Source organism: Mesocricetus auratus, unplaced genomic scaffold (assembly GCF_017639785.1).
Source record: "Mesocricetus auratus isolate SY011 unplaced genomic scaffold, BCM_Maur_2.0 Super-Scaffold_100022, whole genome shotgun sequence".
In the NCBI taxonomy this organism is placed as follows: Eukaryota; Metazoa; Chordata; class Mammalia; order Rodentia; family Cricetidae; genus Mesocricetus; species Mesocricetus auratus.
The window spans coordinates 20,973,547-20,995,888 of NW_024429203.1; the positions used below are offsets into that span (position 1 = coordinate 20,973,547).

At 44.4% G+C, this 22,342-nt stretch overlaps 1 protein-coding gene across 1 annotated transcript in view; it reads right to left on the bottom strand.

The window, feature by feature from the left end:
* Positions 1 to 1,671: 1,671 nt before the first annotated feature.
* The window catches only part of LOC101824250 (tubulin-specific chaperone cofactor E-like protein), a 140,686-nt gene continuing 120,015 nt past the window's right edge, over positions 1,672 to 22,342 (bottom strand). The window contains exons 20-30 of the mRNA XM_013112828.2: positions 19,919 to 20,302; positions 17,558 to 17,844; positions 15,726 to 16,006; positions 12,938 to 13,048; positions 11,604 to 11,806; positions 10,512 to 10,675; positions 9,862 to 10,110; positions 4,481 to 4,643; positions 3,394 to 3,481; positions 3,005 to 3,121; positions 1,672 to 2,459 (exon numbers count right to left, since the gene is read on the bottom strand). Of these exons, the coding sequence (XP_012968282.2) occupies positions 2,359 to 2,459; positions 3,005 to 3,121; positions 3,394 to 3,481; positions 4,481 to 4,643; positions 9,862 to 10,110; positions 10,512 to 10,675; positions 11,604 to 11,806; positions 12,938 to 13,048; positions 15,726 to 16,006; positions 17,558 to 17,844; positions 19,919 to 20,302 (2,148 nt within the window). The 3' untranslated portion in view covers positions 1,672 to 2,358. The remainder of the gene's footprint in view (positions 2,460 to 3,004; positions 3,122 to 3,393; positions 3,482 to 4,480; positions 4,644 to 9,861; positions 10,111 to 10,511; positions 10,676 to 11,603; positions 11,807 to 12,937; positions 13,049 to 15,725; positions 16,007 to 17,557; positions 17,845 to 19,918; positions 20,303 to 22,342) is intronic.

The following is a 22,342-nucleotide window of genomic DNA, read 5'->3' on the forward strand; positions in this document are numbered from 1 at the left end:
AAGTAGGCCTTTGCTGTTTAAGCCTCTGAGATCTCGGAGTCTTGTCCTGTGGCACCACAGTGTGACTTACTCCAAGCACTCCAGACAAGAGAGAAAACCAGAGGAATAAAACTATGGTCAAAAAGATCAGTTTATTTTATTTGATTATGTATTACGGTATGTACATGTGTGTATGCTCACATATATGCGTATGTGTGTACACCTTTGTATGCATGTGTTGGTGGCCCAGAATTGATAGCAGATGTCTCTCTATCCCTCTCCAACTTATTCCTGAGTCAGTCTCTTTCAGCTGAGCCCAGAGCTCACTGATCAGATAAATTCATTACTCCTCTTGCCCCAGGAATCCTGTCTCTGTCTCCTGAAAGTTGAGAGTAGAATGGGCCACCACACCTTCCCAGTTTTTACAGGGGTTCTGAACTCTGATCCTCAGGTTTGTCCATCAAGGATTTTATCCACTGAGCCCTCTCCTCAGCCCAAATAATTACTTTAAGGCTCAAACCAAAAACAAAACATAGTATTAAATTTGGTAACTTATAATGACATTGTCATGAGATTCAATGAAGATAAATTACTAAGTAATATTTAATTTCCTTCTTGATGTTTTTGTTCACACGTATCTAAGGCACTCAATGAGACCTTATTGTGCTTGACCGCTCTGATCCAATTGCCAAAGCCCTGGCCTTCCCTGGGGTGGATGTCTCCAGATCTCAAGCAGTAAGGACTTGAAGTTTTCACATAAGCAGAGAACATGCAGCCAACCATCAGTTTCTGTCCCAACATAGATGAATACTCAGAGTTGGCTTGGATTGATTGGCTTGAATCCTTCAACCACATTCAGTATTTTCCCCAAAGACCCTCAGGTGTCCAAGCTGAAGCACACGCTTATTGGTCTCCATCTGTCCCCATCCTCCTCCTAGCTCCAAGGCACCTGTGAATATGCAAACCTGATGCAACTTTCTGGTCTCCCAGCAGGGGTAGCTCAGGGCTACACCTCACTTCCTCAGCTCAGTAACAGAGACACGCAGCAGGTGCCTTGGACAAGTAAAATGACAGCCGCCGTTGCTCAGAGCCCATGGACAAAGAAGCTACACTTTTTTATCTAGCTTTTCAGAGTTCCCAGAACAAAAAAAATTAATTACCACCCATTTGAATCCAAGATAACTTCAAAACAAACCTGAAGTATGGTTTCCTGTGTTTATAACCTTCAAAAGGGAGGTACCCCAGAGATAGATTTAAAAGGCTGTTTTTCTTGTGGTTAATAATAGTATCTGCTTATGTACCACCTACAAAGGAGGATGCTGCCTGCCTCTCTTTGGCAGAATACGTTTGTGCTCTGAGGATGCTCTGTGAGTGCGTACCAACAAGGACATCACCCACACACTAAGGATCTGGCTGCCGATGCCTACCCAGCCCAGTGTCTACTGCTGTTTTCTTTTTGGTTTTGTTTGTTTGTTTTTGTTTTGTTTTTGTTTTTTTCTTGACAGGGTTTCTCTGTATTGTTTTGGAGGCTGTCCTGGAACTTGCTCTGTAGACCAGGCTGGCCTCAAACTCACAGAGATCCGCCTGTCTCTGCCTTCTGAGTGCTGGTTCTTTTTGTTTTTTAATCCTAGCATGCTACTAGCCTACATATAGAACTTAACATCCACAGGAATGAGTCAAGACACCAAATAATGAGAATACTTGAACACAAAGTTTATTTAAGGATAAAACACATTAAAAGTATTTGGTTGATTTATAAAAAGTGAAGGACTGGGTTTGAGGGTGGGCATGGGGTGGGTGAGGTTCTCCAGGTCTGCAAACATCATATCCAGTGGCTGAAGCTGGCATGGCAAGGTGGAGGCCACAGCAGGTGAGGAAGGAGCTAAGCATGGGTAGAGGGCAGTGTTTGCACAGCAGAGACCACACTTCCTTAGAGGAAGTGGCAGCTTTCATCCAAAGTTACAGTGATAGGCCTGTCTCTAACCACTGGGGCCCAGAAATCCCAGGGGACAAACTGAGTTTTCTGGCCAGATTTCCCATCAGACTCCTGTAACCAGAGGCTTCCCTTGACTGGTTTTTGGCCTGAACCAAGGTCTTCAGTGGCATCTGTTTGGGTGGTTAGGGTAAATACATGTTTTGTTTTGTTTTGTTTGTTTATTTGTTTGTTTTTTGTTTTGTTTTGTCTCCCTCCCCCATTGGCTTTGAAAAGCCACCATTGCATACCGTGAAAGAGGAGCCAGGGACTTCAGTGTCCTCCAGATCTGACTGCTGGAGGAAGGTGCCATGAGCTTGAAAGACTGTACACGTTCAAACAGGTTTTGACTTGGGGGACACACACCTTTTATACCTACAGAGACTGAAGGAAGCACCTTGAGTTCATTATGAGGTTGTGCCTGATTTATAGACAAAATGCCATAGTGACATCTGGGTCATGATGAGAAGAAGGGTCCAAACTTGAAGTTCGACTGAAGAATTCGAGGCTGTGGACAGAAAGGGTCATAGCAAGAACATGTCAGCTCAACAGGCTTCAGACCTGCCCAGCAGCACTCAAATAGAAGGTAATGTATTGGGAAAACCCAAATGGCTCTGATTAAGAAACAAAAAAGCGGGTTAATCCAACCTTTAAGAGAGCCCTGTGCACCTCAGAAGATCAGGGAAATCAGAAGCCAATGGCTTTCTGTCTGTTTGGTTTTGTTTCTTTGAGACAGGGTCTTACTGTACAATCCAATCTGACCTGGAACTCATGGGCCTGGGACTACAGGTATGTGCTGCCATGTCCAGAACACCAACATCAGTGTAAGAGGACTTGGCTAAAGTTATATGATCAACAAATAGCCTAGAAATTACTGAATCAATTTTTTTTAACTGTCCACATCTTTTAGATAAAAGACCAGGGCCCAAGGTGGTTGTTTTTTGGGGGGAGGGGCTCTGGAATTCCTCGGGGCTGTCACAGACAGGATACTAAGTGGGCTTCAGTTGATTTCTCCTTGTCACTTAGCTGGCCGTCCCTTCAGAAGGAGCCCACCTCTGCAGCTCCTGCCATCCTCCTGCAGGGTTCCAGTCACACAGCTGCACAGAGGCCCGTCTACCCGGCTGGTGCAGATCTGCTCACATCCTCCATTGTCCTCACACCAGTCCAGCCCTGAAAACGAGCATGTGGAAGGCTTAATCAGAGACATACCAACCCTGCAACTCATAATCAAGGCAGGGGTGGGGGCACTAAAGAGAGGAAGGAAGAAAGAGTTGTTAAAAGCCAATGAAAAGCTTTTCCTGGGGGACACAGGCAGTCCACACATACCAGTGTCTCCAGACCACCTCCTTATCTGCCAGACTACACGTCACAAGTGAGGACGTCACAGCCCTGAACTCCCATTGTCTTAGTAATTTATAGTGTGTTTTAGGGAACATACATACTTTTTCTCCTAATAGGTCCCACTGAAATGATCTGTTCTTTGGGCTCTTTTGTATAATCTGTGGCGATCCTGGAATTTTGCGGGCAATTCTGAAAGACAGAACACCAGAGGGAGATTTCACACAATTAAGCTGATAACTTATTCTTCACCATGTTTCCACCTCCAAGAGAGACAGAGGCTTCGGCCTCCAGCACTATCGCTGCTCAGATTAATTAGAACCAATGCATTCTTGATCATCGAGCCCACTGGGACTCTGGGCTTTATGTCAAGCAGAATTAAATATACTCTCCACACTAGAATGAGATTCAAAGAGGCTCTCTGCTCAGGAATGAAAATTGTTGGATCTCGTCTGATACTAATATATGCGGTGCCATCTGATAGTAGCTCTGACCATAATTCACATCTTGCTTTTGTAAACACGAGGGAAGCATAAAGATGGAATGTGAAAGGCTAGGAATAAGGATCTAGAGCAATACCATCTTGAAGACATAACTATCGTGGTAAGGATGTCAGTCTGGCATAGAGAAGATGATGGATTTGTCCCTTGTCTGCAACCCCACCCAGTTCCAGACTGTTAGGTGTGAGTGCTTGGATAAACTGTATTATGACTTTGTGTACCAGTGGAGTGGGACTCAGCCCATAGGCTATCCAATTTGGGATCCATGACTCAATACACTCCTGGGGACTACTGTGATGGTCCTTACCCAGGCCTATCTTGTCTGTTTAGAGTATAGACATTTTTGAAGACCATTTTCAAGGTGTTAAAAACAGGAGAGTAAATACTACTGATGTCTAGAGGTCCATAATGCTGTTAGCACCCTACATTGCACAGCTCAGCTCTCCTGCATAGCATTTCTCCATCTAAGATGTCAACAGCTCCAGGAGCCCTTGCCTAGCGTGATGCCAATGACCTGGCGGTACTGCAGGGACTGAGCAGTTCACACATGGACGTCACTAACTATATGCTCTCCATAAAATATGACCACTCGCTCTTGACTGTGTGGAGTGGCTCCAATGCTGCCACCAGGCATCCACAGTCACTGTGGGGCAGTTAGAGAAAGGCTGAGTACATCGTTTCTTACACTTACAATTTTGCAGGAGTATTTTTCTGAGTCACAGAGGGACACTGCGCAATGAAGATGAACTTCATCATAATCTCCGATGAATTTGAAGACCGTGACATGAAAACGACAGGTTAGAGACACTCCATTCTCTTCAATGCCAATGGTGTTATCTTTGATGTTCTGACATCTATTCAGGAAAAAAAAATCATGGACTCCTAGCTTTTGCGTTATTTTTTTCCTCTTAGAGGTTAATCCTCATCTTCATTTCAATTTTTCATATTTCATACAAAGTGGTGGGCATAAGTGCTAAAACTGACTTCACATTTGAAAGTGACCTCTGGATTGCTTCAGTGTGCCATTTATTGTCACTCCCTCCTGTTTTCATTGTTGGTTTTGAAACATCGGCTGCCACCTTGAATTGCTATCCTAACAGCAGCTACCAGTGAAACGTCTATGGGGACCGCTCTCAATTTCCCCATGCTTCTGGATCTCAGTCCGCCCCCTCACAGCGCTGTGTTTCACAACAGACAATTTAACAAACACAAGCCCTACTTCCTCTGTTTTCTCCAGTTAATTATCGATCTTGGCAGGGGCCCTGATTCAAATCCCTTGGGGACTCTTCCTACGCTAAAGAAGGTAGGAGCTGGAGGGAAGGAGGAGCAGGATGGATGAGTCTCAGGGATTGTTTTGATGGAGGAGGACTGCCTCTTTCCCACCTCTCTGGCTTCTGGTGGTATTTCCAATACCTAGTTCTCACTGCCAGCCCATCCCCCAGGCATGGTGACTTTGCTTCTGTACAGGCACTTCAGAGTTCTCTAAATGCATTTTAGTTTCGTTGCTCGTGTCTTCATGTGATGCTTTCCCCACAGGAAGACCTTTCTGCTCTTCTTTCTTGGGCCCCGATTTATAGCACCCACTCACATGTAAGTATCTCTTACATGCATGCCTGAAGCAGGCAGGAATAGGTAGCCTTTTCTGGATTTGACAGCAGGACCCTGTTGAGTTCCTCAAGTGTAAGGACAAAGTCACAGTCACCACTGTGTCTGTGGCACACCACATGGCATATGGCAGGTATTTGAAAATCATTTTTGGTTAGAAAGGAAGGAGAGAGGGGAGGAAGGAAGGAGGGAAGGAGGTAAGGAAGGAAGGAAGGAAGGAAGGAAGGAAGGAGGGAGGGAGGGGAGAAAGGGAGGAAGGAAGGAGGGAGGGAGGGAAGGAAAGAGGGAGGGGAGGAAGGAAGGAAGGAAGAAAGGAGGGAAGGAAGGAGGGAGAGAAGGAAGGAGGAGGGAGGGAAAGAAGGAGGGAGGGAAGGAAGGAAGAAAGGAGGGAAGGAAGGAGGGAGAGAAGGAAGGAGGAGGGAGGGAAAGAAGGAGGGAGGGAAGGAAGGAAGAAAGGAGGGAAGGAAGGAGGGAGAGAAGGAAGGAGGAGGGAGGGAAAAAAGGAGGGAGGGAAGGAAGGATGGAAGGAAGGAAGGAAGGAAGACAGGATGGATGGATCCTGCCATGGCCACTGTGAGCCCACAGCAGCCAGGAGACTTTCTAGGTGATAAAGATTTTAAAAGGTGCCTTTTTTTCCTTTCCATTTCTTTCCCCCGAGCCCACAGGATTAAATAGCTCAGCAATAAGGAAAATTAAAAATTGAAGTTATCCTTCAGCGTCCCCACACCTATTAGTTTTTGTAATTAGACAAAATGCAACTTGACTTTTCAAAGCAATAGTCTCTTAAATGCTTTGAAAGGAAAACTAAGCGTGCTACAGTGTTCCTTGCTATTATTATTCATTTGGAGGATCTAAATCGGTTCAAGGATTCTCAGACTCCCAGTCTTCACAGGGGCCTCCCCTCTTTAGCCAGGCCCCCTCCTTTCTCACATGTGAATGGTGTGAAGTTTAGGCATCAGAAAACCATGCAACAGAGCAGAGGGGATGGCTGTCTGGACACTCTCTTGGAGAAAGCTCTTTTTTAAGAGCTCTTTCCAATAGCTTTCTGGCTAGACTCTTTATTTGGGGGGTGGGGGTTGTCATAGAAGCCTTCACTGTCTGGAATTCTCAACTATGGTCTGTAGTCACTGCAAAAAGAAGCCTCCTTGCCAGTTACAGTCAGCACTAGGATAGATCAGAGACTTCCACATGGTTTCTGGCAGCAGCACGAACCACTGACACCTACAAGGCCTCAGGCAGCAGCACAGACCATGGCCTCAGCATGGCCTCAGCATGGCCTCTGATGGCAAGACAGACATCAACAAGAGAGTGCTTAAACATTGTGACAGGGATGCTGAAGTGTGGCTCTTCACAGTTAATGATTTCTGGCTGGCGGGTGGGAAAGGACTCAGTTTTTTTTTTTAAGGGGCTGACCCCTGGGAGTTTGACCATGCTCCCATGAGTACATGGGCAACACAAGTTGGACTTGGTGTATTTTTTCTTTTTTTCTTCTTTTTTGGGGAGGAGGGCACTAGGGTCGGGGGATGTACCTAAGAGGAACAGGAAGTGAGCCTCATTGGGATGCATTATGTGAAATTCCAAAATAATCAATAAAAATATTGTGTTGGGAGGGGGTGGGGAGCAAGTAAGCTAGCTAGGTATATTGGCTGACACTTGTCCTTTTGCCTGTCTAGGCTCCTGAATAGAAGGGAGAAGGGTCTTGGGTTCCCAGATGGTTGGACTGGTGGTAGAAACTGGTGTTGTCTCTGCTGTCCATGTAGCTGGGGAAGAGCAACTTCTAGTGCATGAGGGGGTCCATTTTGCTGCTCATTCATTAAGCTGAGCATGATTCCCCATCAGTTCATTGAGGGTGGGGAAAAACAATAAGCACATGCCTCTAAGAAAGGTTAGAGGGACCGATGGATTCTAGTTCTCCCTGAGGATGAGATAATTTCCCACATAACAACGGTTTAATTTGAAGGCCTTTATTTAGACAGACCCAGGGGTAAGCTGAGATTTATGAACATGCTTGCTGGCTTGCTCTCCCTCTCTGGGTCAAGTCTATTAAGTACTATTTTTAAAATGCTAAATACCACCTCGTCCTTCAAAGGAGACCTAAACTTTGTCATTTGGGTTTGTAGCTGTAGAGTGACTCGTATCTTAGCTCATTTGCTTCAGTAAAGGAATGTGGTAAGGGGAAGGAAGAGGCACGGGAAAAGAGAAAATGGCACTGCTAATGGTGACTTCAAGGACTAAGAGGCACCTAGCAGTCTCCAAGTCCCCTGCCCCACCCTGCTCTTGGAGCGTTTAAGTGAGGTCCTTGCCTAGAAATTCCATGACCCACCTGGACAATGCACTAGGTATCACCCAGGGCATTAGGTCACTGTGGGTTCTGAAACCTAAAATGACTCCGCTGCTTCTTGCTGGTTGGTGGCCTTGGGCGATCTCTGCCTAACCTCTCCAAGGTTGTGCTATCAGCAAAATAGGGGATATTTGTAGCTTTTCCAGAGACACTCCCCTCTTCTTCTCATGGAGCTCCCATTCCTTTTCTTGTAGTCACAAAGGTAATAACAACTTCTAGAGTAGCACTGCTCCATCACAGAGGCAGATGGCAGCCTAGGCCAAGGAAGTTCAGTGGTGCCTTCCCAACAAGGGTGATCCAATATGGGCAAATCACATCCCTCCTTGGGAGTCTGATCTGGAATTAGATGTGTTCTGTTCTTAGTGATGACAATAGTAACAGAATGTGAGGCCAGGATTGCCAGCAACCAGCTGACCAGATCAATGGCAGAGACAGACAGGTGAAGGCAAGAGAAAACTGAAGAGTCTTGACATCTCCTTGAGCCCAATCATCCATGACATCCTCCCACATCTGTGACTTATTTTGTAACCAGTAGATTCTTTTTTTAATTTTTTGTATAAGCCAAATCACACTGAATTCTACGAGTTAGACTAGAAAGAAATCTGATTAACGTAGTCACTCGTAATAAGTACCAAGTACTGGGGTGATGACACCAGTAGAAATTCAGAGGGTGGGGATGTTTGTGTTCTGCTGACATACTAAAACGTTTGCATTTTACACTTAAAGCAGGCCCACTTCTTCGTATGAGTGTGTGTGCCATGAAAGTAAAATAAATTATTAGAAAATTTATCAGCATAGGTGTGTTTTGCCCGACACAACCAATGTTTTTACTCATTCTTGTTCTTTGGTCTAGTCTTCCCACTCATTAATTGAATACATTTTGTTGTGCAACCATGTTTCAGGAAATATAGGAGGGGAAGGCATATGATATCGAGGGTAAAGAAGCTTGGCGAGCATAAGAAACCTCCTCCAATGTATGGTTCCACTTTCTATAGTTTATGTTATTCACATTCGATCCCATTAAAACCATATTAGATGGGAAAACTAAGAAATAATTCAGTAGGTTTGAAATTGCATGCCATTCTGAATACTATGATGCGATCTCATGAAGCCCTGCTCCAGCCAGCCAGGAGTCAATCATCCCTTTGTCTAATGTGTTCATGCTGTATATGCTACTGACCCACTAGCCATTTAGTAGCTGTCTCAGCTATCAGATTGATTAGTGTGGAATCTCAGTGAGTGTGATAGTAATCTGTATGTAGTAGCCTGAAGCTGAATCCCAGGGCTTACATCATTCACCTCACTCCTCCCGCCAGCCACATCAACACTATATCCCTCACATCATCATAAGGAGATGAAGGGTGAGTGCACTACAGTAAGATGTTTGGAGAGAGACCCTGCTCACATGACTTCTATTGCATCAAATTGTTTCAACAGCTCCTTTTAATTATTAGCTATTGTTGTTAATCTCTTCATGTGTCTAACTTGCAAGTTAAAATTTATTATGGGCATGGTGTGCATATAAAGAGAAAATGTAGTGTGTTCAGAACTATCTATGGCTGCAGGAAGTCATTAGGAGTATTGGAATGTGTCCCCTCTCAGATAAGGGGGTGCCATGGCATTCTAATTGCTTTTTACTTTCAATATTATTGCTGTTGTTGTTGGTTGATGGCACCAGGAGCTGATCCCAGAGCCTTAGCACATGCTGGCAGAGAACTCTGCCACTGAGTTTTGTCCCTAGTCTATTCTTTCTTATAGGCACATCCATCACAGACCTTGATCTTCAGCTACTCTCTTTGTATCACTCATTTTCAGAATTCCAGATTCCTCTCAAATTGAAGGTTGAGGCAGGCAAGTCAGAATCCCTCATTTAAAGCATCATATGGCAAACACACTATGATAGGGGATCTGCCGCTAACTTGCGTGACTTTAGACAAAGTTGCTAGATCTTATACTGTCTACCTCCCAGGGTGTAAGAGTGAGATGAATCTGCTGATACAAAATGCTGGTCCTGTGGGTGTCAACAAAAACTGGCACCTATCCTCACTCTTAAAAGATGACACAGAAAATATTACACTAAAGGCTCTGAGTGTGTTACCAATGACAAGGCTGCCACAGTCACTTACCCTCCTTCAATGATGAAGTACCGAAGCTTGTCATTGCTGTCCCGGGAGGGCGTGGCATAGCATTTGTTGAGTGTGAGGATCAAGTGTGTAGAGTCAGCTCCAACCACGAAGACCCCCACATAGAGCACGTCTCGAGTCGTTAACACGACTTCCCCCTGGCGGTAAGGGTGTTTGTAGGAGGCATTTTTGTAGAGTGCCATCTTGGTAGTGAAGCTGCCCTCCTGAGTTGGAACTGTTAGGTTGATGACACTAACAAAGAAAGGCAAGGAACAAAGAAAAGTCTATTATTTATTCAATTACCTGCCATTTTTCAAGCTAAAATGTAGAGGGAAGGCGGAGCACATAAGGCTGCCTTGTACAATTTGGTCCCTACATGGGGCAATTTACATTTAAATGAAATTAAATAAAATTAAAAAATCAATCTATCTGTCCCCCGAGCCAAATTTCAAGTGTTCATTGGTCACAGGTAGTTACTGTATCACATGATTCAGAAACAAAGCGTTCCCACCATTAGTTGAGAGCATTTTGTTTCTAGAAGCATGAATTATATTTTCTCTTGTGCTTCAAAGACAAATGCCAGCTGTTGTGACGCTGCTGACCTTAGCTGTCAAGGAGAGAGAAAACATGAGGGCAGTCATGAAATTCTTTACCTTAGCATAGGCTTCACGACAGAGTCCAAGGAGATCTTGATATCCAGCTCGTAGGCGCATGAAAATTCCACATTGATCGTGCGATCCCTAGTGATGATGTTGCCCGTGTTGTTGGCACTCTCTATCCAGATTGTGTTTTTATACATGATATGAGTACCATTGGACTGCAGATCAAGGGGAGGTCAGAAATCATTAAAATATGGGAGTATGCGGTTAGCATTTCAAACCCATCTCCTGGAATTGCAGAGAAATGGCTTCGTTCCACACCAAACCCAGAGGCTAGAATATAGCAGCATGAAAGCAGCCTCAGCACCAACCGGGGGAAAAAAGTATTGCCGTAGATACGAGCAGTGCCCTTCAGTCTGGTAACCTTGAGTGCCCATGGAAGGCAGATTCCATGTACCACTGAATTCCAACTACAAACAGATATCTGTTGGAACTCGGGCTAGAGAAAGCATGAGATACTGACAATGCTCTGTGAATGTAAACTGAATCAGAAATTCTTTTTCAGTCCTTAACTTGAAATCTGTCTAAGAAATATTTTACCAGGTACACTTACAAGTAGCAACAAAGCAAGCGAGTTTCACCTCCTTTAAGCAATTCTCGCTCTGATTAAAGCACTAATGAACAGAGGCGTGATCTTTACTACATCACAGAAAGAAACAAGAGAAGATATGAGATGCTTCATTAAACCAAATACTGGAAACCCTGACACTAAAAGTCAGGACCTTTCTGAATATATACAGCCAGCTCCTTACTTCAGTTAGCACTCTTTTGACATAAAACAGCAGGACCAGGCTCCATTTACCTGGTAAGACAATAGAAGCACATGAAAGGTAACGTGCCTTGCAGATCTATGGAACAAAGGACAGCAGTGGGCACTACCAACCAAGGAATGAAACGTACCACTCAGAATGCTTTTTTCAGTTCACTCAACCACTTAGCACCAAACGATGATGCTCTTTCTGTCTTTGATTTTTGTATGCATGCTCTGCTATTCATTAATAAGTGTGCTTTAAGGGTGATCAATGTACAAACTCCAGGAGGTGTCACCACCTCGACCAAGTGCTCCCTCCTGCCCCATTGTCTCACCTGAACGATATTTCCACAGTTCCCTTTGGTGTTGTTGATCTGAAAGGAGATAAAATCTTCTCCCTCAATGCCCAAGCATTGTCTGTCATTGATCCTCACACCCTCTCTCTCAAAGCCCAGCTGGAAGAGCTTGCATTTAGATATGGACACTTCCATCTGGGCGGCCTTGCAGGTCACCTCTGCGTCGATGATGTCATGGGAATCTGTGGGAACAGTGAGGAGGACAAGCCTGTCAGTGGGAGTCAGTCTCGCCGCAGGGGTGGGCTGGGGACCCCATGTCTGTGTTTCTTTAGAAGCAGGAAACAATCTCCACTCAGAGGCTGTAAGCCTCTCTAATTACGTTTTGATCACACCAAATGAGTACATGAAATCATTCGAGGCAATAACTTGGGCGTTGGTGGAGGCTTATTAAAAAGATAAAAATGCTAATAAAGTGCCTTTTGTCTTCTCTGTAGAAACCCAGGCCTTCCTCCCACACATGCTGGTGGCAGGTACTTTTCTGTAAGTGACACACAGAATCTGTCACTGTGTGGTCTGGCTGAGAAGCAGAAGCCTCAGGAAGAGCAATGCTGGCCTGACCCCACCACCCACAGGCCTGGCTGAGCCCAGCTCAAAAGAGCCTCCAGTGAGTCCTGGTGAGCTCCAGTAGAAGGCTTTTTCTATGAGTATGTCAGTACTCAGTAACAAACACTATAGAAACAAAGAAAAACATTTGCATGCCCCCTCCTATGGAACATTCTAGTCAACTGGGCTTTTATCTTTGAATGATGCTAATATTAGCACGTGTTGTGGGTTACTTGGTTTGGAAAACTTCATGGAGCCAAAAGACAAAGCACGCCCCCTTTAAACGGGCATCCAGGTGGGCTCTGCTGAGGACAAGGCCATTTGTAACCCCGGGAGAACCGACCTTAGGAACAGAAGGAGTGCTGGCTATCTGCCTTTCACGTCAAGCACTTCAGCCATGTCTTTAGGATCAAACACCTTTGGGCCACATAAAGGTAGCTTGAAGTCAGTTTCCAGGCGCCTGGCACTCTCCTAATCCCTTCTTGTTAGCATCACACCATTTACTTGTCTGGGGGTCTAAAAGACCGACTTTGAGCCTCACTGATGCTACTTGGACTCGCGTGGAAATGGCTGATTCTGTTCATATACACTGTTCAGAGTCCACTGAAGAAAATGACGTAGCTACGAGGAAATGCTCATCCTAGCTCTTGAGTGCTTTGCTTTTTTGTGTTCCTAACACTGTGGCGGGGGCACACACAGCCCCTTGTCCGGCATTTTATTGATAAGCTTCCTCACTGGACCTTTTGGGTGGAGATGCACCAGTCACTCACTGTTTCCATATGGGGGTGGCTCAATGCATCCACATAGTTCTCCTCCATTATCCAGCTCACAGGTCCTGTTGGGACAGTCTACCCCCACACAGGGGTCTTCAACCACTCCTGCTAAAAAGGAAAACACAGAAACACACAATTTGATTTTCACACCTACACACAGTAGCAGTAGACTTGACACAGTTCAGTTGGGAAGTCAGGTGGGTACCTGCAAGTCGACAGACGTGGTGACCTCCAGGACGTAATGGCAAGTACTGGCAACTGGGTGTTTACTATGGCTCTGCACCACACCTCAAGCTTTAACTGAATTAGCATGACTGACTCTCACAAATGCTCCTGAAACTGAGTATTATAACACCAATTTCACTGCTAAAACTTACCCAAGGTCATCCTGAAAGGTAAGCTATAGAATTAAAATACAGACTTACCTACCAAGTAATTCTATAATTTCTGTACCTACCATACCATATCACAATTAACACCCACCACATTCTATAATTTCTGTACCCACCACCCCATACATCTAATATGTTTTGTACATATTATAATTACTTGAATTTTCTTTATTTATTGAAAAGTCGCATCCAAATAATTTTGTTTCTCTGTTTCCAGCACCCAGCCATCTCATAGGCAGTGCTCAATAAATATTTATCCATTACAAAAACCTTAGGACTCCTAAGATCCCAGAGAAGCCCCTCCTATGGAGACCTCTTTGATTCATGGGGCACTTTCTCCACAAATATATACTTGGTCTTATAAAAGTACATAATTTTCCAATTCAGCCAACAGTACCATTTGCTAAAGGGAACAAGGAATAAGGTAATAATGTGAAAGCTTAGAAGATGTAAAACACCACCCTGTGGTTATGAGCAATATTCCTGTAACAGATGACACTTCGTGCAAGATATCCCCCACCTATACTTGACATTCACTAACCAAGAGCTTTCTCTTTAGAGACCGATTCTCTACATGATGCATTTCCTTCCAGTCAAAAGAGAAGAACCCTTGTTCAACGTGCCATAGCTCTTTGCTAAGGAAGCACTTGCCCATCAGGAGCTAAGACTGCGTTGGGAGTTTTTATGGAGCTTACAAAGATCTCCCATGTCAGTTATAAGAAACAGGTTCTGGAGATCAACTGTATATGTGGTACAACAGGACACTGGGTACTTAAAAACTACTAAGCAAGTGGATTTTTGAATGATTCCATCACAGACACATACAAAAATAAGGCCAATAACAAAATCCAGGGCCTAGAAAGATAGAAGTTAAGGGAACTTGCTGCTCTTTCAGGGAAGCCAGGTTTGGTTCTCAGTCCCACATGACTGCTCACATCTTTAACTGAAGTTTGAGGGGACTTAACTTCCTCTTTCGGCCCCTTCATACACCAGCCATACACATGATGCACATACGTACACACACACACACATATATATATATATGTATATATATATATATACACACAGACAAATACAGTAAGATAAAAATAAACAAATCGTTTTTTTAGTATATCCTTCATCACACACACTTTGTTTAACGTGGCTGCCAAGCCCTTCGAGTGAGTCACTAATTGTACATGGTGAGAGTACAGAGCCTTAATTTCTAGAAAGACAAAGGAAAACCATCCACACCGTTTAACTATATTATTCTGAAAGGGCTTTCTGTTTTTAAGACCTCCCAGTACTCACCCCACGTGTTCCATGTGTGACGCAGGGACAAGCACACAGTGAGCAGTCAGCAAATGGTGTCAATGGCTAACAGCGAATAAGAATGCCCAAGGAGAACAGAAATGATGGACACTTGTAGTCCGCAGGAAGAAAGTAACACCCTCTGACAGGAAGAAGCGCAAGCGTGTGTGTGTGTGTGTGTGTGTGTGTGTGTGTGTGTGTAGATAGAGCCAAAAAGTTCAAACACTTTTAAATTACTTATGAACACAGTAAATTGCTAGTTACCAAACAGATTTCCAATAGACTAGTAATTTTCCTAACAGTTTCTGAAATCACAAAATATATATTTTAATTAACTACATTATTTTTAGGTTCTGAACTGAATGTACCTCCACTTGAATGCGACTCACCAATGTTGGTGAGGTTTGGGAATGGTCCTGGATACCATTCTGGCTCTTAGATGCACTCAGGGTTGGTATTATGTATCTGGCTATAAACATATTCTTTTGGTCACACCACAATACTGTACTCATGGAAATGGCCAATTATATAATGGCCATTTATGTATATACTTACTTCCCACTTATATGTGTATGTATATTTTAAGAATTACTTCATTTATTTAGTTAACACAGTAAGAGGGTAAACACATTGAATCTTGGAAATACTACACACATTGAAGTTTCTTAGCACAGAAAACAATGTATGGAGTAGAAGTTTTTATTTCACCATCTAGTTTAATGGACAAACCCTATAGACATCCATCAGTAGCTCCCTTTGAAGTCAGATAGAGCCATCCCAATGCCTTTCCCTTTCTGATAGTGGAGCTAAGTTGAGAACTAAGAGCAACAAGGAGTCCAAGACTAACTATGTCCTTCTACCAAGTCACTAAACGCGTACCTTTCTAACCCAGAGCCCCACCTTCAGCTTGCTTTTCAGAATCTATCACTGAACAGGGGTTACAGGTGAGCTAGGCTCCCCTGGAAATGCGCCCTTTGAGTCCCGGGGGTCGCTCACAGCACCCTCCTCTCTTCCCCGTGGATAAGTAAAGTTGGGGTGGACATGACATCTGAAAAGCCGGTGCTACCCACACAGCACCCACATGGAATAAAGAATTCTCTTACAGCAGTTCTCCTTCTCAATCCACTCGGTGCTAAGGATGCCGAAGGAGCGGCAGGCCTCGCCGTAGGCAGCCAGGGAGCCGCACAACTGGAACTTCTTGTGGTTGTAGCAGCCATCCAGGTAGCAGCTCTCGTAGAAGGGGAGGGGATCGAGGAGCCCATAGCAGGGCTGAAAGAAGCCCTTCATGTCGGTGAGCTTCAGGCAGTAGCCATCACCCTGCATGGTCTGGATATGCACATTGTCACACGTGGCTGCGTATTGTGAGAACTGTAGCTCGTTGCAGCTGGGGGTGAGAGGTCTGGTCAGAATAAGTGAAGCAAAAACAGTCATCTGAGTTTTCCCATAGAAGGTATGACCGTGCCTGTTGTACCTGTTGGGCTAGCTAGCCCTGACGTTCATATAACATGCAACTATTAATGCTAACCAGCAATATGACCTTAGGAAAGCCAGGCTCCAATGGTCTCTACCCACTTAAAAAAAATGAAACAATTTCTATTGTTCATATCACTGGGATAGAGTGAAGATAAAAATACCAAAATGGACTAGTAGCCAAAGGGCTACATGCCAACAGACATTGATATAACAACCATTCATACTTTGACGTAGTTCACTGATATCATTGACATAATAATGCCGAACAGCGTATCGGTAGAGTAACAATAACAATAATGATGCCCACAGAATGAAAGACCCAGGAGGAAATTCAGGAGCTTCTAGCCAGTTCCAATTTAGCTGTCAGAGATCAAAAGCAACACTTCTGCAAGAGAGCTGTGTGCAGCTGAAGACAGTTCACAGAAGGAAAGACAAAGAAAGGCAGGAGAAAAGAAAACAAAATGAAAACAGAAGCACAGCCTCTCCAGCCTCTCCAGGGACTAGGACCTTATTGGTGGGAAACTCAGAATGACTTAAATGCCCCAAAGCAGCTGTTGTACCTGTGAGCCACTGAGTGGGATACAGAGAGAGGCAGCACCAAATTTGGAGTCAGGGACTCTAGTCCTGGCTTGGCACTTCCAGGACCTCCTCGTGCAAATGAACCATTAAGAATGTTTCTCCAAGTAAAGAGAGACGCCCAGCTGGATGCTATGGTGCTTCCTAGCTCTGGGTCCACTGTTTTACAGGATCATCTTAACATACTATATTATTCAGGGTTTGCTTAGGGCGAGGCCGGAAGCTTGGAGCACTCTTCCTGTATACAGCTGGGCACTTAGACAGTATCTGACATGTTGGGCATGAAGGAATCAGGCAAGGAAACATCAGGAAGGAGAAGCATGTTCACAGAGCTAGGAGAGTGCCTGCACCATGCAGCAGCCAAGGGGGACCCTAAGTCAAGATCTTTGCAATAACTTGTTCAGCTGTGTCTCGGCTGGCCTGAGCGGAGTGGCTGATAATCACCTCTATAGCCCATGTTTTTAAAAAGGCTTCCTTGATTCACAGCATCAATAAACCCTTCCGGGAAAGAGTCCAGCACTAGGGAGCAAAGGGCTGCTTTCCTTCTGTGCTGACCCTCCATCCCATTCCCAGCAGGGGACCCTAGGTCTCAGGTAGATAGCTGGTGACAGCTTCAGTTCTAATGCCAGGCCCATTATCCTGAGTGGCTGAGAGCAGTATCACACGACAACTGAGAATTCTATCATCAAAGCCCAGCTCCTGCAATTGGAAAAATTCCTGGGGCCTCTAATACACCTAAACTTCAAAGGCTAAACTCAAAGTTCTGCATGACAGGAAGGAAGATGGCCACTAAGAAAGGGGCACTCCCTGTTCGTACCTCTTATGGATGTGGGGAGATTGGAGCAAGGAAAGCATGGTCATGTTTGGACTACTGGGCTATACTCACCTCTTCTGCATGCCATTGGTCTTCCAGCTCTGGGCCAGCACCACACTGCTCACCACTGGTTTCCCCCGCAAAGTCACATAATCGTCAGTCATGTCTCCATTGAAGTTGCCGCAGAGGCCACACACTTTGTTTTGCAGCCTCTCACTGATGCTGATTTTGATGATGTTGAAGCCATTGTAGTATATCTGGATGTCCGGGCTGGTGTCAATCACCAGAAAACCCTCGCTGCTGTAGATTTTGGTTGCCAAGCCAGTTACAAATGGAACATTTACTTGTGTGCCGTTTACCTAGTAGATGCAGAAAAAATAGGAAATGCTTATCTGAGCATCGGGATTAGCCCATCTTTTCAGAAAACGGTCAGATGTTACAGGCCCTGTCTTCCCTACCACAGTTATTCAATGCTGTCCTTGTGCTGGGCTATCAATCACCATGTGTGACAAAGTGAGTGACTACCTTCCAATAAAGCTTTATTTACAAAGTCAGAGAGGTTGGGAGGCAGCTCAGTCAGCACAGTGCTGCCCTCAAAAGCATGAGGAACACACATTGAAAAGGTTGGGCATGGTAGCTCATGCCTGTAATTCCAAAGTGGGGGAGGAGAAACAGAAGAATGTCTTGGGCTTGTAGTGAGAGAACCCATCTCCAAAATAAAATAGATAGGTAAAGGTGAGCAGAGCCTGAGTAATGATACCGGAGACTGTCTGTCCTCTGACCTCCACAAACACCAGAGCACACATGTGTATACATACACATTAACACACAGACACAGCAAGCAAATCTGGCCACAGGCCATAGGGTGACCACCACTGCCCTAGAGTTTAAGGACATACATTTATCCTGCAGTTTAGGGACAGATAAGTTAAGGAGGGAAGAAAACAGAATAGTATTGCCCTCTGTGAATGGATAGATTTTTGTATTAAACTTTCCCCAGCATCTACCAATTACTGAGAATGACATCATAATCTTGTTCTAAGGGGAGTTCAATATGGTTACAATGGACCTGTGGATCACTGCCATGTTTATTGTTTTCTTATTTATAATGTGCAAACCTGAGTTCTTCCCAGATGTCTTATAAACACAGTATTTTCTACATTTGTCATTTTCCAGCTTTGTAAAATTTCTTAGCCCTTGGGATTGGATATAACATGTTTTTCCTGCACTTACAAAATAAATTGGATCTCCCCCTACCATGGTTATTAGTAATGTTGTTACAGAAAAAAAGATGACTTTAAAAAAATTCTGCATTTCCTTTTGGCTAGCTTGGGGTATTATTCAGCAGTGATATCTCCCGAGGGTCACTATCACCTCTTCCTGTATTCTTGCCAGTGTGGCTGTTTCCATGCAGGCCAATTTGCAAAAGGAATTGGAGTGTCAAAAACAGTTGCAACTTTCCTGGAAGTTAAACGCCAGCTGTAAAACCCAGATTCTTCGTTTTAATCTTGCAAAAAGCCAGCCTCTTGCCTAACACTGTGCACTGAGCTATTTGATGACTCTTTAAATAAAGGGTCATTCAGTGCTAGGTTGAGCTGAGCTGGTAGTGGAAAGCAGGTGGAAGGCACACTATCCCAGAACATGTTGATGTGCCTAGCTTCTTCCCATCCCCACCTCTTTCCTGAGCTCCCTGTAATGGAGCCTGACTCCCTCTTTTGGGTCAACCTGACGTGGCCAGTCTGGTATAGCTGCAGACTGAGGGCAGATTATTTTCCTAAGTGGAATGAGTAGGGTATTCAAACCAAATAGTAGTTATGTAGATGAGTGTACCTTTCACATGTATTCACATACAGGTCTTAGATTTACAAGCAAAAACAACCAAGGCAATGGTCTTAAGGAAGAATCAATCTAAGATAAATTCGACATTTTCTTTCAGTTGGAATGTTATCAGGGGCCTCTGGTAGAGGGGGTTGATCTTCTAGGCTTCATTTACATCATTGTCTTTATGACAAGTACTTGCCTTCTCTTTTGAGAAAGTATGGCAGAGATGAGGATTGGTCTTAGTATGAGTGGGCAATGCCAAGAATAATTGCAAAGACTCTTAAAAACTAATGAGATGCCTTTTAGAAAATAATCCAGAGTAAAGCTGCCTTGTCTACCATTTGATAACTTGGAGCTCCATTGCTGGCCTGCTGTAATTATAGCCTGAGAAGCTGTTTCCTGCAAGGCCTTTGGAATCTTGGGTAACAGAGACAGTGGCCTATTCGTATGCCCATAGGAGTTTCATGTTTCAGTTCTCTAAAATCTGGCGTGTGTGTAGGATATTTAGAGCAATCCCTTGTTCTCCTTCAACTCAGATATTTGGGATAAACTACAATGAAGAGACCACTACCAAATTCCTAGTTCCCTTGGCACATTTCTTAAGAATCAAACCTTGACAGTGTTCCGGTCATTGATGAGAATCTGCTCTTCGTTAATGTAGAAGTAGACAGGTGAGATTATGGTGAGGTTGGGCGAGGACCACTTGTCAAAGTTGATGATGAGCTGGAAGGAGATGTCCGGCAGTTTCTGGCAGATGGTGGAGAGCACAAAGGCGCAGTTGGCGGGGAAGCGCAGGAAGGCACCATCGAAGGTGCGGAAGACACCACCCCCCGCGGCCAAGCAGTAGGAGGTCTTGGTGCTGAAGCAGCCACGCACCCCACTGCGCAGGGCACACTCTTCGTCTGACTTGCACTGGCGTGGGTCGCACTGGATCAGGTTGCGCCTGAAGCAGCGGCAGCGCCTTGTGCAGTCTCCATTCCAGAACAGCTGCTTGGGCTGGAAGAGAGGTTTCACTCCAGTTAAGTTGTGACCTCGGATTGCAGTCAAGGCTGGAGATCCCTAGCCTCACTATAACGGGGCTGGGGGGTAGCACTAGAGCCTGGATTCAAACGCTTAGTCCCTTGGTGCAATTCGGAGGCCAAATAATACGCAATTTAGACTTTATTGGTTTCAATCAAGAAGAACTCTGGAATCTTTACGGCTGGGGTTGTTGAACTAATCAGAGCCTACCTGACTGTGCAGTGAGCTGTTAGAAGAGCTAGTGTGAAGAGGGAAAATACATTGTAGATTTTAAGCCCCGAGAATCATGCTTCTAAGAAATATAAGCTCTTCTTTAAGATGAAATTTAAATTCACTTGGGAGTGAGAGACCTGTGCTTTAACTCTCAAAAAGAAAATGATAATCAACTCCTATGATCAACCATTTCAACATTTCCCAGTACTCACCCCTTCAAGTACTTCCCTCACTCCAGCCTACTTCTGATTTACTTCTACTGCAAGCACCTCCCTTTCTCTGGGTGCTGAGGGTGAGAGGTATAGCCAGCATCTAGATCTCATAAGGGAAACTCTAGGATCAGGCCACTAGCCCATCAGTCCCAGCCCGGTCACCCTGTGTACGCCATCTGGGGGTCATCACTAACTCCCATAGCGCTGGTTTGTTCATCTGAATTGGAGGTCATAATCACATGTCACAGGGCATTTGTGAAGGTCAAGTTAGGGAAGACAAGGTCAAAGCACGTGTCCTGGCATCAAGTAACTGCTCAAGAGCTACTCACTGTTGTTATTCTTACAGAGGGGCCACTCAGTCTCCTTCAGAGGAATTACACAAAATCATTTACTTGCCTGTAGCACAGTGTCTCCTCAACAGGGGGGTAAGCATTGTTTTATATTCTTCCCCAGATGGGCAACAATCTGTAGACACAATTCTACTTGGTAGAGTTTACAGTCTTAATCTTGTACTTGCTCTAGATTGGGAATGTTGGGAAACAGTTGCGGTCGTCCACATGGGAGGACCACAATACGTTCAGGCTGAATACCCCTTGTCACAGTGCTAAGGACTAGAAGAGTTTGGATTTGGGAGTATTTTGGACCTAAGAGTTAAGTGCATGTACATGTGATATCTTGGGAATAGGACCCATATTCAAATGAAATTCTACATTTAGCTTGATAATTTAATACAATATTTTGCATGTCTTGGGTCAAAGTTTCACAGTGTGGAATTTTTTACTTGTTGTATCAGGTCACAGGTCAAAGGGCTTCAAAGAGCTTTATATTCTGTAGCATTTTGTATTTCAGATTTTTGGGTTAGAGATCTGTAATTTATATCAATTTACCAGACAGAAAAGATGTCTTAAGACATACAAAGGAGCCTATGGTTCTATCTGGTCCCTGTTTTCTTCTCTAACTACAGATTTAACAATACCCTGAGATTGACTGATTCCGACTCAGATTCAAGGGTGAACAGAGGTCAAGCTCTTCCAACCAGTGTATCATTCATCTTCCAAGTGAAGACATCAGAAGCCAGGTCCTTGCTCCTTCTAGATCTATAACATATTCTGGGTCCCAGAAGTTTCACAAGCTGACTTCATTTCTTTTTATCAGATTTATACAATAATGGAGTGGTTGCCCTGGCCCCTGTCTGATTAGAGCACAGGCATTACATTGGTGGGAAGGGAAAAGCAACCTGATGTCTGTGGATGTGACCAGGGGTAAATAACTCATCCGCAGAAGAACTTGATTGGGAAGCCAGCACCAAAGGAAAGTGTCTGGCCCCATCCAGCTTTCTTTACCTTAATTAGACATGACAACGACAGCTGGGTGATTACCCTACATGCTAATGACTAGATGTGTTCTCTCTTTATTTCCAAAGAAATCTGCTGTATAAACAGGCCTCCGAGCTTGTTTGAATCGAGGCAAATGGATGTGGATTATTTGTTCTGTGACTTTGCCGTTTCCCAGATGTAAGCTGTTGTCAAAACCCACTGACTTTCTGATGAAGAACCAGATAATGATGTTTATAGAACTAACAGCTGACATG